At 39.7% G+C, this 18,555-nt stretch overlaps 1 protein-coding gene across 2 annotated transcripts in view; it reads left to right on the top strand.

Annotated features, from left to right (window-relative positions):
- GADL1 (glutamate decarboxylase like 1) overlaps positions 1-18,555 on the top strand; it is a 113,701-nt gene that overhangs the window by 26,836 nt on the left and 68,310 nt on the right. The window contains exons 1-2 of one of the 2 annotated variants that reach the window (XM_083873967.1): positions 6,494-6,545; positions 17,724-17,893. In XM_083873967.1, the coding sequence (XP_083730093.1) occupies positions 6,539-6,545; positions 17,724-17,893 (177 nt within the window). In that variant the 5' untranslated portion in view covers positions 6,494-6,538. Of the gene's footprint in view, positions 1-6,493; positions 6,546-17,723; positions 17,894-18,555 lie in introns of those variants that run through there. The other variant, XM_083873966.1, reaches the window with a different exon arrangement.

The raw sequence follows: 18,555 nt of genomic DNA, 5'->3' as shown, positions 1-18,555 counted from the left end.
AAATGGGCCACTTTCCAAATACCCAGCCTTGAGCAAGAATGTTCATGTTTCCCTGATCATTGTGTTACTTTTGGTACTTCTTTAACAATATCTAACCCTGCTAATTTAGAGATAACTCATACATGCCCACACTAGCTTCAGTCACCACAGTAGAGTGGTATCTACTGTTTCTCTAATTATTTCCATCCCTCTCTGTGATTCCCTTGGCTTAAAATAGGTTAAGATTCTTGCATTAAAAGCTATGTGCAAGTCTGTATATTTTTGTTTATCAAAATAAATCAAATACAGACACATAATGAGGGTGAAAACACCTTGCTTTTTTTAGCCATTTTCCCCTAAGATTCTGTGTCTAAACCACAATGAAATAGCCAAATATGGGTTATATATCTAGGAAAAGATTTTGGTAATATTGTAAACCAAAAAAGCAATAAAGCTTGTCTAGACTTCTTCTTTGAAATCAATGAGATCTTGAGATAAAATTAGAGTCTTAGATTTTAAATATCCTCATTTTCATTGCAATTTTTGAATATGATTTCCTTATTGTGTCTGTTCTCTCTTTGTCTGATTCAAGTGGCAAACAGAAGCCTTGCTCTAATCGGTTGCTCATCTTATTTTAAATTTGCAGGAGTGATTTAATCCTTCTGAATTACAGAAGGGGCAAGCAACTCCATAAACCTGAGTAATGAGATTTGTTAAGCATTATTTCACCATGAGGATATTTCCTGGAACACACATCTTTTCCAGAAAAATGTTTGATTAAAACATAATGGGTGAAACAGTATGCTGATGCCCAAATCTTGAGAGGATCCTCCTCCTATGAGATTTTAAATTCTTTCACCTCCCACCAAAATCAGCATTTGAGAAGGGATATGACATGATCTGGTTTGCCAGCATTGGTTAAAGGACAATATACAAGACATACTAGTTATTCAAAAATAGTATTACAATTGTGAGATCAGGCACCTTAGGCAGTCTTCTGTTTAATAATATATCTTGCATGGCTGCTTTTTTTAAACAAGGGAATAATAACAGTTAGATCTGTAATTCTCATTATTGACTTGAATGAACAACAGTCAGTCTTGAAAGGTTATAGAAAAACCTATTTGGATTACTTTTTTTTTTTTTTTTTTTTAATTTTTTTTTTCCCCAAGAAAATACAGATGCAATTTAGCAGATTTAAATATACAACATGGGTATCCAAGCTGAGTCTATGAAACCACAAAAGACTTGCAGGAAATGGAGTAAGTTTCCATTTGAGCAGCAAGTGGGGATAAAACTAGCAGCATGAGGTTGCCACAGTCCTGAACTGGATGTCCAGCCAAGGCTTGCAGTGGAATGATGAGAAGTCCTTCCAGCTGATGTTTCCTGCCCATCCTGCCCCTGGCACCAGCAGCAGGGGCAGCACTGAGTCCTGCCATTTGTCATGTCCTTGCCCTGCCTCATACAGACCCAGGAGATTTTGCTGTTTGTGAACTGCTCCTCATCTTTCCTCCACCCAGTCTTTATTATGTATGTGACCTCTGGGCAGCTGCATGTGTGCTGTCCAAAAGAACATGTGGCCTCTTTGTGTGTCAAGGGAATGACATTTGTTCACCTCTGATTTGCAAAATATAATCTCCAGAAGGTATCCTGGACTGCAGCTTAAATTCAGTATTCGCAAATTCCTGCTGGCTTTGTTGTTTTTGCCTTGTTGCTGATGCCTTGAGGATCCAAACCTTGGCAGCTGATGTTTTGTTGCTTTGATGTTCTGAACAATGTGCTTTGCCAGCCATCTAATGCCATATTGTTCCTTTGAAGGCATCAGATGCTGCAACTCGAGAACCTAACTACTTTTTCACTTTACTGTGTAGAATGATCATCCTTCACCTTTGGTTGGCCTCCACTAGCACAGCAACATTATTCCTCTAGGCATCAAAAAGGTAATGAATGCCCTTCAACTCCTTAGTGCTTTTTCTTCCCTGTCTCAGTTACCTGCACCAGACTACTAATGTTTGAGTTTCATAGGTGATGTTGACACCAATGGAGGTAACCATGACACTTCAATTATTAATGCCCCAGGATCTGGATCTGATTTTCACAAGCTCAGGGATCCTGCAGCTTTCTCTTTTTTTAAAATCCATTTGTAGTTGTGGATTCTTTTTCATTCTAAAAGTGGAGCCCACAGCTTCTTCCAGGGAAAAGACAGAGGAAGAGCTGAGACCTTAATTTATGGACCTTCCAGGTTAGATTTGTATACAGTAATTTTAAAAGCTTCCATCTTTAAGACCATCTAAGGGCCCTGGTGTATTTCTAAATAATTTCTAAAAGTCAGAACCAATCACATGGTATTAGAGTTCGCATACCAGTATTAGATATTACCAAATCTTTGAGCCTCTTTTGGATAAAATTAAGTTTTTTGTTTGGAAAACACCCTTATTCTGAATTTTGGAGTAGTGGATTTGAAAAAAAAATTACATCTTATCTCCAAAATGAACTTTCCCTCTCCAACACAATTCTTTCTTCCTTCAGTAAAGAATGAATTCTTATTCTAATCCTCTGTGTTAACTATTTGCTTATAGCACTGGTGTTCTGCATAGTTTAGAGGAGGTTCCTGACTTGTTGAAAAAATTTTATGCTCAGAGAATAAACTTCAGGCAGGGGGACAGGTAACAAGATCAGAAAGGCTAGTGGGACCTTTCAGGTATGTAATATCAGCAAATGTATGTTGTAACTTTGCCGTATCAGCTTGGTAAGCAGCAGAGAGAAGATGCAAGTTCACATCCTGGCAAATACAACAATTTAAGAAGAATGTTAGTTAATTAATATTTTAATGCAGTTCTCAATAGTTTATGTGCAACACAATTCAGTTATGTGGTCCTGGCTGCTTTCAGAGAGGTAGGCATTACTCGTCGTGTCAAACCTTTTAGTCTTCACTGCATAACACAGCTCATTATGGGGGATCATAGCTTCAGGTGAGGTAACTTGATTCATTTATGCACAAACTGGGCAAGAAATTCATAAATATTTAAAAATGATGTATATTTACCAGTGTAATATTGCATATTGAATTAGTTGTCTGGTTTGCCTGCCAGCATTTCTAAGTTTGTGTTTAATTATCATGTTACCTAAGTCTGATGGCCAGTGTTTTTAATGGATTCATACTGCTACCCTTTCCTTCAGCTTCACCTTAAGCTCTTCTGAGCTCCTTCTTGACACAAATGAATTGAAATCTTGTCAGCTTAGTGCATTGACAAATGAAAATAGGTGACTAATGTTGATTGTCTTTTGGTATTTCATATGCTGCTTGCCAAGAGTATGTCTTATGTACTGCGATCATTTAGAATCCTACACACTCAGGGTAGTAATTTTTTTCAGACTGATTGCAGTCAGTTGACAAAGAAATCATCTTGAGCAGATGCCCACCAGTAGCCAGCCCTTCTTATAATTACTTAGCATAAGAAGAAAAATTAAATAAGACACAGAGGACCATTTAGTGATATGGTCTGATCTCTTCTGTATCCTGTGTCATTAAGTTTCACACATATACAAGCAGTGAGACCTGTAGCAGTAGCCTGCATTTGGCTAAAACCTGTCTTCCAGAAAGGCTTGAGGGACATAAACCCATTAAAAATATCTCGGTGCCTTTATTAGCTGCTCCAGTGATGTGTTGTCACCTTAAAAAGAAAAATTTTGTGCTACACTCAAATTTGTCTGACTTCAGTTTCTACCACAGCTTCTTGTTGTGCCATTCTCCACTAGATTAAAGAGCCCTTCAGAATCCAGTATTTTTTTCTGCATCAAGGTACTTATATGCTGTAATCAAGTCAATCTTTTTGATACGATAAACAGATTGTGCTCTTTACGTCTCCCTTAGCAGCATTTTTCTTCAGCTCTCAAATCACATTTTCAGCTCTTAATCTGCCCCCTCTACTATTTTTCAACTTATTTTTTTTCAAAACATAGGCAGGAACACAGTATGCAAGATTGGTATCATCAGTGATATATCCAGAGAGAAAGCTATGTTCCCTATTTCCTACTCCCTTGATGCAGGTTAATCCTTCCTTTTAGCAACCTGCAGTCAGTGTTTAGGATGAGTTGGTGACTACAGCTGCTAAATCGCTTCCAGCGAGTGCCATCACCTGCTCAGTACACAACACCTACAATCCTTCAAGCTTATTACAGGGATTTAGCTATAGTAGATGTATTTTGTTTGACAAGTCCAGTTTGCCACTCAATTCAGACTACTTCACTTGGTGGATTGGTACCTTTGCCATTTTTCTCCTTTTGGGGTCATTTTTAGGGAAACATACCCATTCAAAGAAGGTTCCTTTACTTTTTGTTGCTTTTTGTCATCAGTTATTTAGGCAAGCTCTAGTCAATTTAACATCTGCTTTAATGATATCATGGGGTACCATGTTTCCTTTCAGATTTAAAATCTGAACCCTCAGTATGCATGTAACCAAACAAGAAATCTCATTGAAGAATGAATTTTGAGAAGTTTGATTAGACCTGATCTTCATAAAAAAGACTGGAATTATTTCTATTAATCAATTTGAAATATTTTTAAATTAAATGTTTCTCCCTTTGTTATTTAGGGTGCAGGTGTTGAGCTGTATTTTCTTCTCAATGCGCTTGCTCATTTTTTGACTACTGGTATAAGATTAACACCCCTTTTGGAATTTCAAAAATCATGATTCTTATCTTTCTTAATTACTAGCGGGCTGTAGCAGTTCTTCAAACCCCCTTTGAGATACTTCTACTTGTTTCTTTTGTACCACAGAAGTACATACAGAACACGTTTACATTTTATACATCAGCACAAAACAATTTATGAACTATATTTACTACATGGACCAGTATCATCTGGGTTTTCTTTTGTTCCTAAAACACTTTAAATGTCCTGTTTGTCCTTAGCTATCACAACCATGGATATTTTTTCTTCCCTATTAAATTATTGATTTCTGATATTGTAACTTGCAATTTATAGCAACTGTAATTTATATAATTTTTCTTTGTTTTCCATTTGCTTTCTGACAGCCGCCTTTGAGGTTTTATGGTAAAGTTACTGTTCTCTGTGATTGCAAAGTCACAGTCTTTTGGCCATTAAATCAAGGCATTATGAGAGCCCCTCTTTTGATGTTCACACTAAATATGTTTTTCCTTGTCAGCTGTCCCTACTGTTTTTCTCAGTTTGGGGAAATTAGCTCTTCGAAGCAGCACAAATGCATAGTTTTGATTGGGGCTGTCTTTCATTTAGCCATGATGAATACAATCAGACCACAATTGCTTGTTCCCAGGCAACTACAAACTCTTCATTTAGTGATACCAATCCCTTTTATCTATCAAAATGGGGTTCAAATGCTTATCTCTTGCAGCATAGGATATCTATTGGGCTACAAAATTACCTTGGGCTACAAAATTACCTTCTCTATTGTACAAGTTATTATTGGCTTGGTAGAATCTGCTGTTAAGCTACAAGAGGGCTACACTTGTTTCCCCACAAATAAGAATTAGGATACTACTGTGAATACATGTTTAATTCGCATGTGAATATTTCAATAGTTCCAAACATCTCTGTCAGCAGGATTTAATCAGGATTGAATTTTAAGGGGAGACATAAAATTTTAGGGGCATTGGTAGTTAAATTTTGGACACTTACAGACCTTCGTGCAACAACAGCTTTCAAAAACGAAGCTTGTTTACCTTTTTCTTTTAAAAGGTAGTAATTAGGAGGACATTTATTTTAAGAGGTAGTAATTAAGAGGAAATCAAGGGATGAGGATTAAGAAGGCCCATGTTGCTCTGAATGGGGCAGGTGTCCTGGAATGAACTGCAACAGCAATTTCAGCCACAACTCATCCAGAGCCCTTAAAACTCGGTCTGCTCTAAAAAATTAGAGGGGACCTCATTGCAGTCTAGAGAGGGGCAGGCACTCTGTGCTGACCAGTGACAGAACCCCAAGGAATGGCCAGAAGTTGTGTCAGGGGAGGCTTAGGGTGGATATTAGAAAAAAGTTCTTCAGGCAGAGGGTGGTGGGGCAATGGCACAGGCTCCCCAGGGAAGTGGTCGCAGCACCGAGTCTGACAGAGCCCAGGAAGCGTTTGGACAGCACTGCCGGGTGCATGGTGTGACTCTTGGGGATGTCCTTTGCAGCGGTAAGAGTTGGACTTCACGATCCTTGTGGATCCCTTCCAACTCAAACCCCTCTGTTCTGTGAAGATGTCCCTGGCGGGCGCGGTGCTGGCAGGGCCGGGGCCAGCCGGGCTGGGTCAGGGCTGCCCACCCGCAGGGGAGCCGCCAGCCCCGGCCAGAGCTTTCAGACACCGGGTCAGGCTGCAGGGGCAGCGGAACAAACCCGTTATCACAAGCAGCGAAGGCAGCCCCGGGGCCGGGCTGGCAGCCCTGTCCGTGTCCCTGCCCGTGCCGTGCCGCCCTGCCCCGCGGGAGGGGCGGCGGCCGAGGGTATTTATAGCGGGCCCGGCGGCGCGGAGGCTGCGGCGGCGGCCAGGGCACAGCGGGAGCCGTCCTTGCCCCTCTCCGGTCCCAGCGCGGCGCAGAGATGGAGGGTAAAGCTGAGGGGCAGCGCCGCCTGTCCCGCCCCCGGCCCGCTGCGGCCGGGCTGCGGGCGGGGGGCTCGGGGCGGGCCGGGAACAGGGGGCGGCTTCGCTCTCTGCTCCGCTCGGGGCTTTGAGCACTTGGCTGGCCCTGCGGGAGCTCCTGCAGCCTCCTCAACCCCGGGCTTGGCGAGGAGAGGGGCCTCGGGCGAGGGAAAGAGGCCGGGTCGGTTGGCAGGGCAGGCGTGGGGCTGCCTGCTGGGCATCACCTGTAACCTCCTTCTGTAACCGCCTTTTGGTACAGAGCAGCAGGAGCATAACCAGGATGGTCTAATAAGGCACAAACTTTGCAACAGTTGCCATAATAAAACGTTGCAGAGCAGTATTTTTAGTTGAAATAAGTGATCTTTAATCACTTATTAAAGCGTCTTTAATTTAATTTTTTTTTTCCATCAGGCACAAGAATAACATAGTGAAATATAGCAATATAGTGATTTGCTCTGGAACAAAAGGCCACAGTAAGGGAGAAGTTAATCCTGTTTTATAAAGGTGTTATCAAGTTCTTTACCTGCATGAAGAGAAAGGCCTTGGATCATTATTGAAAAGTGAAAGTTGACTGTATGTCTATGGAAGTTGGGACTGTGGATGAACTATGGTTAATACAATAATGGCACTGCCGGAGGAGCTGGGAAAATGCAGAGATTAAATTTGCAAGGTTAAGAAACGAGGAAGTCCTTAGTGTTGTGAATGGAAGCTGATTGCTAAGTCAGAAAATAGTAAAAGTGCTTGCAGATGGCTCTCCCCCTCTCCCACAAGATCAATATTCTTGATACAATTTCTTCACTTATCTCGAATTGTGACTCTCTTAGGAAACCATCAAAAAGGACTTGAGGCCTAATAAGTTTCTTTTATATTTTACCCTAAAAGTGGATGAAACTGAAAAAGCTTTTATTCCCAGGCTGAGAAGTCTCTTACATCCTCCTGAGTGATCCAAATCATTATCACTATATTGGTTAAAAAAATCTCTGAACAAAATCACATATTTGAAAGAAAACTGCAGAAACGTAGTATTTTAAAAGCGGTGGATCCCTTTCTCTTTATTTGATGTAGCTTGAATGAGCATTGTAAAGTTACATGACAGTTCTGGTGTGTAGTAAATATATTCTGGTGCTGGTAGTAGTTCCAAGCTGTACTGTAAGGACAGCTGTACTATGTGAGTAGCAGGGGCAAGTATGAGTGACAGCAGCTCCCAAAGTAATTTGCTTCAGATGTAGCTTATATTTACATCCTCTGCCAAAACAAAACCAAAGATATGCTGCCAGCAGTCACTAGTCTGAGATCCTGGTAGTTTAGCTGGGTAGTAGTGTTCTTGTTCAAATATCACCTGTTGTAATCTACCAAAAGTCCTAATTTCCTTCCAAAAGCATAGGCTTGTACTGGTAAGACAGAATGTGTCTAATGGTAATGTGATCTCCACCCTCATTGCTGCAGGTTTTCCAGTCTCTCTACCTTATTCATGAGTAGCATCTGTTATTTCTTTGCGCTTCCCCTCTCATGAGGAATTATTTACTTTCACAGACCTCTCTTTCCTTTTTCTTTGGTGATTTGCTGTGTTTTCTGACAGGTTCTATCTGGTGAATAAGCTTCTCTTAAGTGGGATGGTGATTGAAATTAGTCTACATAGTAGCTTTCTCTGTAAGCTCAAGTTATTGTAGAAATTTGACTCTGTGGTTCTTGAGCTTGTACAACTTTGCTGCCTGCTGATATATTTATTTATTATTTTTTTTAAAAATAAGAAAACATGCGTCCATTGTTAAAACTGGACCTTCTGGGCACATCAGTGCAGTTCTCCTGTCAGTACTGATATTATGGGTACTTATCTTTTAAAGTCCTATTTGAAGCATCTGGGAGAGAGACTGAAGGCACCTGCCTGTTGCAGCACTAGCATTGTGCTTGCTTTGCACAGCTGGAGCAGCTGGCAGAGTGGAGTGGAGACTTGAATGTGCAGAGAGTTAACACTTGCAGTAGCTGCTGTGTGACCACAGTGGGAGCATTCTGAGGAGTGGCACTCCGGGGTTTTTTACTTTTTTTTTTTTTTTTTATTTTATTTACTTTTTCTTCTCTTTCTTAAACCCTCTCAATATATTTGAAAGTGACCACTTGAATTTCATCTTGCTGTTTCTTAGTGAAGCCTCATTTCTCTCAGACATCACCTCTGTCCACAAGGGAAGCCTTAATGACTATGCAGGGATGAGTAAGAGAATTTTTTAAATTTGGCTATGCTTTCATTCACACAAAAGACAGCAAAAATCCATGAATGAGAGGAGGCCAAGTTGTAAATTCCTACTCCTAGCTGCAGAAAGGGATCTTCACGGCATATATATTTCAGTCATTTGGCATCAGGGTAGTTTTCCAAGGTTGATTTGGCATGGAGAAAGCTTGGCAAATTCTGCATTTGGAGAAAAAAAAAATAGGTGAGCTGTTTCCTTGTGGGGCGTAAATCTGAGTGTGTTAAGCAAATTTTCAGGCAGGTTGCTAGCTCATCAGCAGAGTCAGAGCTGGCAATTGCAAGAGGAAGGGAGCAGCCAGCATTTGTGCAATATGTTGTTTTTTAACTTCTGAATTGCTGGTGGTTCAGTGTGTATTTAGTATGGGGAATTACATAGTTTTATGCCACCAGCAGACTGGGGAGGTGAGCTGGCAAACATTTAGTGTGAGGTGTTGTCATGTTGCCATCTCAAACAGCTGTAATGTGAAGCGTGGTAAAACACCCTGGAAGTTAGGGAGACTTTAAGGCACTGGTAATGTGACACTCAGGTTAGTATTTTGGTCAGGGCAGGGGGATAGGATCTTCCCTGTGTCTTAAAGTCTGATCTGATAAAAGAGGTGCTCAGATCTTTTCTAATATCACTTCCTCAGAGGAAGGGAGACATCATTTTGCAAGAAACGAAGCTTGCGTCAAATAAAGCCATTCTGCGTGAGTACATTCATGGTGCTTTAAAATTAATAAGAATTTTCTTGGCAGTTAATGAACATTTAGTGAAGCAGTTTAATTTGACATTTGAGAAATTCAATAAATAATTTTTTTTCTTGATTAAAGCATCTTTTAAACTATCACTTACACAGCCAAGAATTGTCACTTTTTAATGCATTATGAGATCTCGTTGCATACTGATTCAGCTATTATTGCTTATTAAACAGTTTAGATTTTGTGTGCCTTAATTTCCCTGCTCTTGACTATTTTAAGCTGCCTGCTTCTTTAAAGATCATTTATATTTGCATAAGCATTTATTACATATTCAAGTCAGAAAATATGGACGCACTGAAGTACATGTCTTTGTATTTCTGACTTCCCCCCACTTTGTGGTCCAATTTGAGATAGTTTTTTATGTTCATCCCAGATATTTATGGAAACTACCTCTTCAAGCTTTGCAAAAATCAGAAATTAAACTTCTTATGGCCTTTTTTGCATTGTCTTGTGTCACAAATTGCAGAGGTAGTAGGAGGTAGTTGTTGGTAAAGCATTGATAAGTCCAGGATACTCAGCAGGACACGGCTAGATTGGGGCTGTTTTCCCATCTGTGCACACATTTTAGCATTACTGACATTTATACATGTGCAATGAGGGAATAATAAATTGAAAAGGCAAATTGTTGTTGTTTTATAGCATGTCAGTAGTGGTTGTTTCTGTTGATAATTATTGCCAGGCTTCATCTAAGTGTAATAAAAGATATTTTTGACCTAATTCCAATGTATGTATGTATGTCCATCTCTGTTACCATTCCTTGAGTACATGTGATCTTTATTTTTTTAAATGAAAAACTTGTCAAGTGTCAGCAAATAGAATTGTCTTTCAAAGTAAAAGCCACTGGACCAGAAGCTTTTCTGTACCATGAATGTTGTGCGAAAAGTGATTCTCAGTGACCACAATCTTTTGTCAGCAAAGTAGCAATGACTCTACGAAGTGGTTGATTAAATCTAGATAATTTGGAAAAGCTTGTGTCTTGAAAGCTTACCTATCTGTGCCCTTTGTCACATCTCATCTTATGTATACTGAAAAGCCTTATAAATATGACCATATCCATTGGCAAATGTCAGGGTTTCAACAAGAAAGATTGTCTTTAGGTGGCTTGGCATCTCTCTGCTGGTTACACTGCAAGACAGCTTGCAGGGTCTCATTGAGCTGCTTAAACTAACTTTTTGCAAGCAGTCCTACTCCATTGTTCAGGGATTATGGAGCCCTCTTTGGGGCCAATATATCATGTTAAAAAGCTCTGGCTCCAGCCTGAAGGGGAAAGAGCAAGTGACAAATGCTGTATGTACCTGGTATTCGGTTGCAGTGCTAATGCTGAGGTCAAATGACTGATTAAAGTTTTGGCATGGTCCAAACAAACAAACCCCAAACAAACTAAGGTGTCCATTTTCTGCCTTTGACAGAGGAAAATGGAAGATCTGGGTGCAGTCAGACTACAGGCAGTGTGATGGCTCTCTTTGGGTCTCTTTCAGCTTGCCATTGCTGAGCCTTAGTGTGCACAGTAGGATCAGATCTATGCTTCCACCAGGCACCATCGAGACTGATGCACAGTAGGATCAGATCTATGCTTCCACCAGGCACTATCCAGACTGATGCTCAAGAAAGCGACTGCTAGTGTCTTCTGCTGGCACCTGCCAGTGTCACACAGCAGCCTGGCCTCTTGCAGCTCAGGAGTGGGTTCCCAAAATCAGGTAGCAAACCCATGGCAGGTACAACTTGAAATGGTGTGTCCAGAGCCCTGCTGAGTCCCTCACCTGTGTGACTGATCTCTGCTGATATGACCAGCAGTGCTGCAATAGCCTGGGCAAGGCAACTTGCTCCATTTTGAAAGTGCATTGAGCTACTTTAAACCACTTTTACATTGAACTGATAGGTTAATAAATTATGAATATCTATGTAGGAACTAGTTCAGAGAACCTAGTGGGCTGGAAAGTTTCATGCTGATTAGCTATGCAATAGCTACCCCATGTTGGTAAATAAGGGCGTAGCTCAGAGTTCTGTTGTGGATATGAGTTATTGAACAGCAATTGGAAATCATTTGTAGGAAGCAGAAAATATGGAAGTGTTTACGATATGAAAAAAGTGAGAGGAAAAGACTTGTTTTGACTGTAACTTGAACGTGCCGATAAAACTTCCTAAAATGAAATTTAGACTTTTCATCTATTTCTACATTTTAACTTACACTGGATCCCATAAAACTCAGTTTTACTAAATTACTGCCTGCTTAGTTGATTTTTGAAAGACTGGAGCTAAAATTTGATTTTGTATTATGATTTAAAATATAGTTCTTGCATGAAATGGCAGCCTGTCAGAAAACCTTTTAAAGCAATTTGCAGAACTTCCATTTGGGAAAAAAGTATTTGTGTTTTCATTTAATCTTTTTTTCCACTGGGAATGAGGAAATTCTCAGGGATTCTGTGTGTTCTATGTTGGTCACGCCTATATTCATCATTTCTGTTTGAACTCAGCCTCCTGAAGTTAACTTTGCTATCCCATGCACAGTGCTTTGATTGATTTGAGTGTTGCAGATTCAGTCACTTTCCCACTGAAAAAGGAACATTCATTAGATATTCATCATGAATACTTTTAATTAAAATGAAAAGAATTTTGTTTCTCAGATACTTCCTACACTGTTAGCAGGTGTTAAGAGTTAGAACATCTGAGAAAGAACCTCACTGGTGTCAGGGAGTTGGGATTTCCATTTCATAGTTGACATTTGCCATTTCTCAGTTTTGCATCAAGGTGAATTCCGATTCTCCACAGCCTTTCTTCCTAATTGGAAATGTTACAGCACGAATCATTCCTGCACTTACTTGGTTAGGGCATTGCAGAGTTGTTATGAAAAATTAATGTCAGCTCCTGAGGACTGGCTGCATGAAAATGTCCGAGTCTTATTTTTTAACATTTACCTGCCTTTTTTTTTTTTTTAAAGCAAATCCTGCCTAGGACCGTAAAATATGACATGTTGAGAGCATTCAACTAGAAAGTATGCCCCCTCAGAACTAAGGAAATACCTCTGAAATCAGGACCTCTGTCCTAGAGTGGTCCTTGCATTGCCTGTCAGATATTCGTTGCTGGGTCTCCTCTCCTCATTTAATTCTCCCAACCCTTCCTTTAGGAAAGGGAAATTCAGGTGTGGGATGGAGAATAGGACCCATTTGTTGTGCTGCTACTGTTCAGTGCTAGCAGTGTGCTCAATGAGTCTATTCAGGGGTTTTGGACCCCAGACACAAGCACTTTTGTTTTCCTTGGGTCCTTCTCTATAAAGGTCACATTTGCCTTTTCATAGTCAGAGGATTCCTGTGTGGGGGTGGCTGTTCCAGACCTTCTGAGGGGAAGCACCCAACTTGTTCTCCATCCACAGGCCTGGTCCATAAATCTGCAACACAAGAATATGTAATATAGGGGGAATTGCATAAGCTCTACCATACTCATGCCTACTTTTTTCACGTGGATAGCTTTTCCAGGACAACAAGTAATTTTATATACTGGATTTTAAGAAACCTGCATCTCCTTTACTTGGCGACAGGTCTGGGAAATCAGTTTATGAAGAAACAATGCATTTTTGCCTTAAGACTGGAGTGGCTTTACTTTATTCATATGTACAGAAAGCAGTGATTAAATAAACAGAAGTGGCTTTAAAGGCTATGTATGCCAAGGGACTCAAATATCTGCATAGTGTGGGACGAGTATGAGTTTTCATGCTTTGATACGTGATATGGCACCGCAGTAATTCATTAAACATGGTGGTGTGGAGTCTTGACACTGAAGGCACGTATTTTCTTTTGCTGGACACACTGAAAGAAGAATCATGACTAAATCATACAGAAGGAGAAATTTAATTTTTTTTTCTGATTAATGCTGGCAATTACTACTGCATTTGTTACAAAGCAGAAATAAGCTTTTGGTCAAAGCCAGCTTTTTGCATTCCCTTGAATAGTTAGTGGTGCTAATACAGTATAAACTGAACAGGATTTGGCTCTGGCATTCAAGCACAAGCTACTCTTTCACAAGGATCCCCTTCTGTTTCCTCATTTGCCTTGCAAGCAGTAAATCTTTCTGGTCACGCTGCTCTCCCAAATATTGTTAGTATGGGCCAAGTACAATGCTTCAGTTTCTTTCTGTAGTGCAAGGATTTAGCAGCTGAATATGGAAACACAGATGAAGATTGTAAAATATATGGTAGTACTTACATAAAGATATAGAAACATCTGAAAAAGTGGTTATTTTTTTCTGTACATTATTCCAACTCCAATTAATTTATGTTTGCTGCTGGGAAAATAATATTGATCATAAAAATGAAGTGCTGGTTGGAAATACTTAGGCTTCTGTAATAGAATATTTCTTTCAGGATAAAATATGAGAATTATGTACTTGATTTTGCTGCTGCTGAAGCCTGTGGCTGAATGCCCAATTGCCTTCAACTGGAGCAGAATTGAGTCTTCTCTTTTGCAGAAGGATATCTTAAACAGTCAGTACTTCTTAATCTCTGTGTTAAAGCACTTCCATTTGCTAAATTTTTAGTTCTGTTTCAAGCCTGGAGCCATTTGGCTAAAATTGATGTATTTTCTGGATGTCTGTTTTCTGAGTCTGCTTCAGAACGTGTTTTTGTATTCTCAAATAGGAAAGAACGTATTTGTTACAGTCACATCTCTAGATGGTTTCCCTATCATATTTGAAAACAAAAGGGGTGTATGTGACAAGATGCTGTTTCTATGGAGTGGGCTTTCCCGCTTCAAAGAAAGAGATGTTCCTTTACTGCAATCAGGTGTGTTTGAGACAGATATATAAAAGGCCCAAATTTTTTTGTAAAATAATGTTGTCAGCATTTGATGAATGGTTTTATTCTTTTTATAAGAGACAACATGTATCATCAGCATAGTGTGTGTTTCTTAGCTTGGATGCTGAACTCTGAGAATGTGTTAAAGGCATCTATTTAACTGTGACATAGAAAGTGAACCTGGAATCTTTCTGGAGGTTCACCTCTAAAGCGTAATAAATTGGTCATTGGCCTCTTTTAAAAAATGTGATAAAAAGAAAAAATGGTGTAGCATTTCAGAGGTTTATCATCTACTTAGTTTTCCTCTTCAGTGTTTTACTCCAACCAAGTGGAAACACATTAAGTTTTTGATAGAGAAGAGTTTGGTCATCTCATAAGAACTCCAGAAGTCAGACAATTACAAGTAGAAGATTAAGTATCATCAGTTGCAGAAAGATCATGAAGGATGAGAAGAGTGTATGTGTCCAGTAGTGGTTTCCAAAACCTGAAGACTGCCTCAGAAAAATGTGTGTGCTTGGGGCTTGATTTAGCACTGGATTGTGAAATAACTGTTTCAGCCTAATTTCAAGTAATGGTCTTATGGTATATTCCAGGGCAGAATTTGCAACAAATTCAGATTGAAATTATAAGTGATAACCAAAAAATTACCGAAGAAGTGATAAATAATTTCAGTGAGTATTATTCCATGAAATAAAATATGGGCAAAGTTACAAACTCTTTGCTGGAGCTTTACACAGGTAAAATGCTGTTGAAATGAAATCCGTCTTCCATCTCCTCCTTCTAACCTCTCTACTTTGCCTTTCTTTCATAGACTGTGCTCAAGCTCCAAAACAGGTGGGGTAGACCATCACTCAGATCATATCTTCTTCCTCAGAATCCACAAAGCATCCTAGGGAGACTGTAAAACTGTGCATAGAGGTGAACAGACCTGCTTCAAACAGAAGGGTCTTAGACTTGTGACTCAATTCCCTAAAGACCTGGTAGAAAAAGTAAAGTTCTGTAAAGTTCTGCTTTTGCAGAATTCCTGTAAAAAGGGCATTGTAAAGTCATGGAAATACTAGAATCTTATCTCTGTGCAAAAGTGACAGCAATAGGGCTAAGAGAGTTACCAATAGAAACCTTTTTCTCAACTCTGCTTCTTGCAGACACCTGACAGTTTGAAGGAGAACAAAAAACCCCAAACCAATCCAGCAAGCAACAACCACAAAAATACCCCAAACAAACAAAATAAGGAGTTTAAAAGTTAGTGTGTTCTCTTGCTCCACCGTCTAGTCTGCTTGAAACCAAAGGAAGTAGCAATATCTGTGGTCTGCAATAGATATTAATCTCCCACACAGGTGTTTTTTAGACCCTGTCCTCTTTTTTATAGAAACAAAACACCTTTGGCATACATAGAGATCATAGACTCTGCAGGTGATGTTAAGGTTGAAATTCTTTTTTGTGTTTATGTTGAACTCTGAATAGTACTTAAGGCAGCTATTTATGCATCAAATAACTAAGTCTCAACACAAAATTAGTCTCTGTTCTCTATGCCCAAAGCCCTGATGTCTTCCATTTCCTGGTAATACCCAGGGTTTTAAATCTTGTAAAGCTGACCTACTAGCTTGTGTTTCCAGAGATAAACATCTAAGACTTTCAAAGCTTCAGTTTCTTTACAGTGCCTCTGCTGTGGTGTGCTGGAAAGCATGATGAGAATTGCCATTTTTGATGTCTGTGATTTTCCCTCTTTGCCTGTTGAAGATTTAATACTGTTTGCCTGCTTGTTCTCCATCTTTACAGTAAGAACATTAATGCTTTTCCTATAACAATGGGCTGAAGGCTACTCTCTTCAGAAAAAATTAGTATGCTGCCCATTTGGATTAAAAATAGAAGTAATTTCAGAAATGCATGGAGGAGAGGGGGGTGGGGTGTAATTTTTGTTCACAGCATTATGAGAAATGTGAGGTCTCATCTCATGTTAGAATTTCATCTTGTTTGTCATATCTCTCCTGATATGTCAAAGTGAACTGAATGGCTTCTCTGAGTCACCAGAAAATAAAAGCTCGTGGGATTAGCAGGGTTTCTTTCAATCGACGGACCTTGAAGTGATGCACGTTTCTAAGCAGCATTGTTGTTCTATGTCCTTCTGGGCATGAGGTGCTGTAATTATGATAAGTGTGGTGAATGTGTCAGACTGCAGTGCCCGGCAGTCCTCTGGAAATTCGGTTGTTTAGACCTGTGAAAGACCCACCTGCCTTCTCTACTTTGTAAGTGGAGCAAAAAACTCCAATTAGATAAAGCTGGTTTTGGGCATAGAGTTTTCTCCATGCACCCCAGCCTTGCACCATCCTCACTGTAAATGAAGACAACCCATGGTGGCAGTGCTGCCTGGCTTTATAGATCTTAGCTATTCTACAGCAGGATCAGTGAACAGACACTGTCTGTAACAGATAATTTGGCTACAGTAGTTACCATTTCTCCTTTCAGCGTGATACTGTTTCAAATATCTATTCCCTTGATATCTCCAAATGTCTCAATTTCATCTTCATCCTCATGCTGATGAAACCTGGATCCTGATCTTGCCGTATGAAATCAATACATGAAAGAGATACGTAGTTGCCACTCTCTGCCAGTGTCTTATGAGCATCTTGTATGAGCTCTCAGGGGTAGTGTAAAGGAGGAAGTAAAAATTTGTTCAGGGAACACAGCAGGAGAGTCCATCTCCTGGGTAAAGGTGAGGGAGGGGAAAGGTATCATCACTGGAGAAAGGAATAAACAAGATAATCTGCCCAGCAGATTGTTGTAATTAGTGACTGAGGCCCCTTAATAGGATAAGGGCAGAAAGAAGTACAGGTATGTGACATTGAAAGATTTTATTTTCATGGGGTGTGGGTCAGTAAAGCACTTTGCAAAGAATGCAGAAGACTAAGCAAGGCTTGTGGGAAGGAGGAACATAAAGATACAGGAAACAAAGCTGAAAGTTATTTAATGGAAAAGGGAGCAGAGGGATGGCTTGTGGAGGGAAACATTTTCAACTAAGAAAAATGCCCATTATTTTTCACTGTATTTCCATTTATACAGCTGTAACATGTTCTAAGCCAGAAGTGTATTTTCCTCTGTGTTTGGAAAGTCCCTTGCTTGCTTTTGTATGTTAGAGAAAGCAGTAGATACAATACAAGTAGGCTATTATTGCCTACAGAATAACAGGCTATGTTTGAAGTAATGTTGGTTTTTTTTTGTCTGTAAAGATTCTTCCAGCAAAATCTAGGATTCTTGTACAGGTAAATATTCCATGTGAGTTTTTTTGTAAGTTGACTAAATCCCCAGCACTGAAAAAATATTTTTTAGTTTATTATTTATTTATCCTTGCTTTTATGATGAGTAATTTCTCTTACAGTTGGTGCTGGCAAACAGGAGATGCTCCAGAAGAAGAGTGCTGTTTTGGTGGATGGAGTCATCCTAAATGGTCCAATAATGGACTCAAAAGCAGGAGAGAAGTTTGTGGAAGAGGCCTGTAAGATTATAATGGAAGAAATTGTCCAGAAAGCAGATGATGTTACAGAAAAGGTAAAGTCATAGAGTGTTGTTGAGACTTTGTAGTGAAGATAATGAACAATAAATCAATTTTTTATAAGCTGTTATTTTATTGCACTCTAAGTAGATTCAAAATTGCTTCTAGTCTGTGTTTGGCTCCAAAATAAAATACAGCCTTACAAATTAATAAAGAATGTATTATAAAACCTTCCAATAACATAATTAGCATACATATCTTCCAGAAAATGATAGTATTTTTTTTTAATCTCAGAATACAAAGGTCATTTTCTTTGAGATCACAAATGGCTGTAGTGTTTTTCATGTTTGGAGTGGAGCTGAGTTATTTGTTTGCTCCTCAGGGTCACTGGTGTTGGAGAAGGAGGAAAGTGGATGTGGTACCACTGTGAAAGGACAACATTATAAGATTGCTGTGGGTTCTGCAGAGCCTGCTTAAGAGGCTGTATGGGAAGAGATGCTGCGAATAAACCATGCTTGCCTTTGGCCATGCACTGCTTGCTCCCACCCCTTGGTAGAACAGCATCTGAAAGTGCCATGATTACAAGTCCTTAGCTAAGGACAGAATTTGAGTTGCAGGCCTCTTTCTTTTCTGCCTTTCAGCATTTCCTGCTCTAAATGTTTATGCTTGAATGCTGCCCAAGACATGATAAAACCAACATCCCATGAGGCCAGTTTAC

Source organism: Zosterops lateralis, assembly GCF_965231275.1.
Source record: "Zosterops lateralis genome assembly, chromosome: 1".
NCBI classification, from domain to species: Eukaryota; Metazoa; Chordata; class Aves; order Passeriformes; family Zosteropidae; genus Zosterops; species Zosterops lateralis.
Note: the sequence above shows the minus strand (reverse complement) of the source record. Positions and strands in the feature narration are given on the sequence as shown.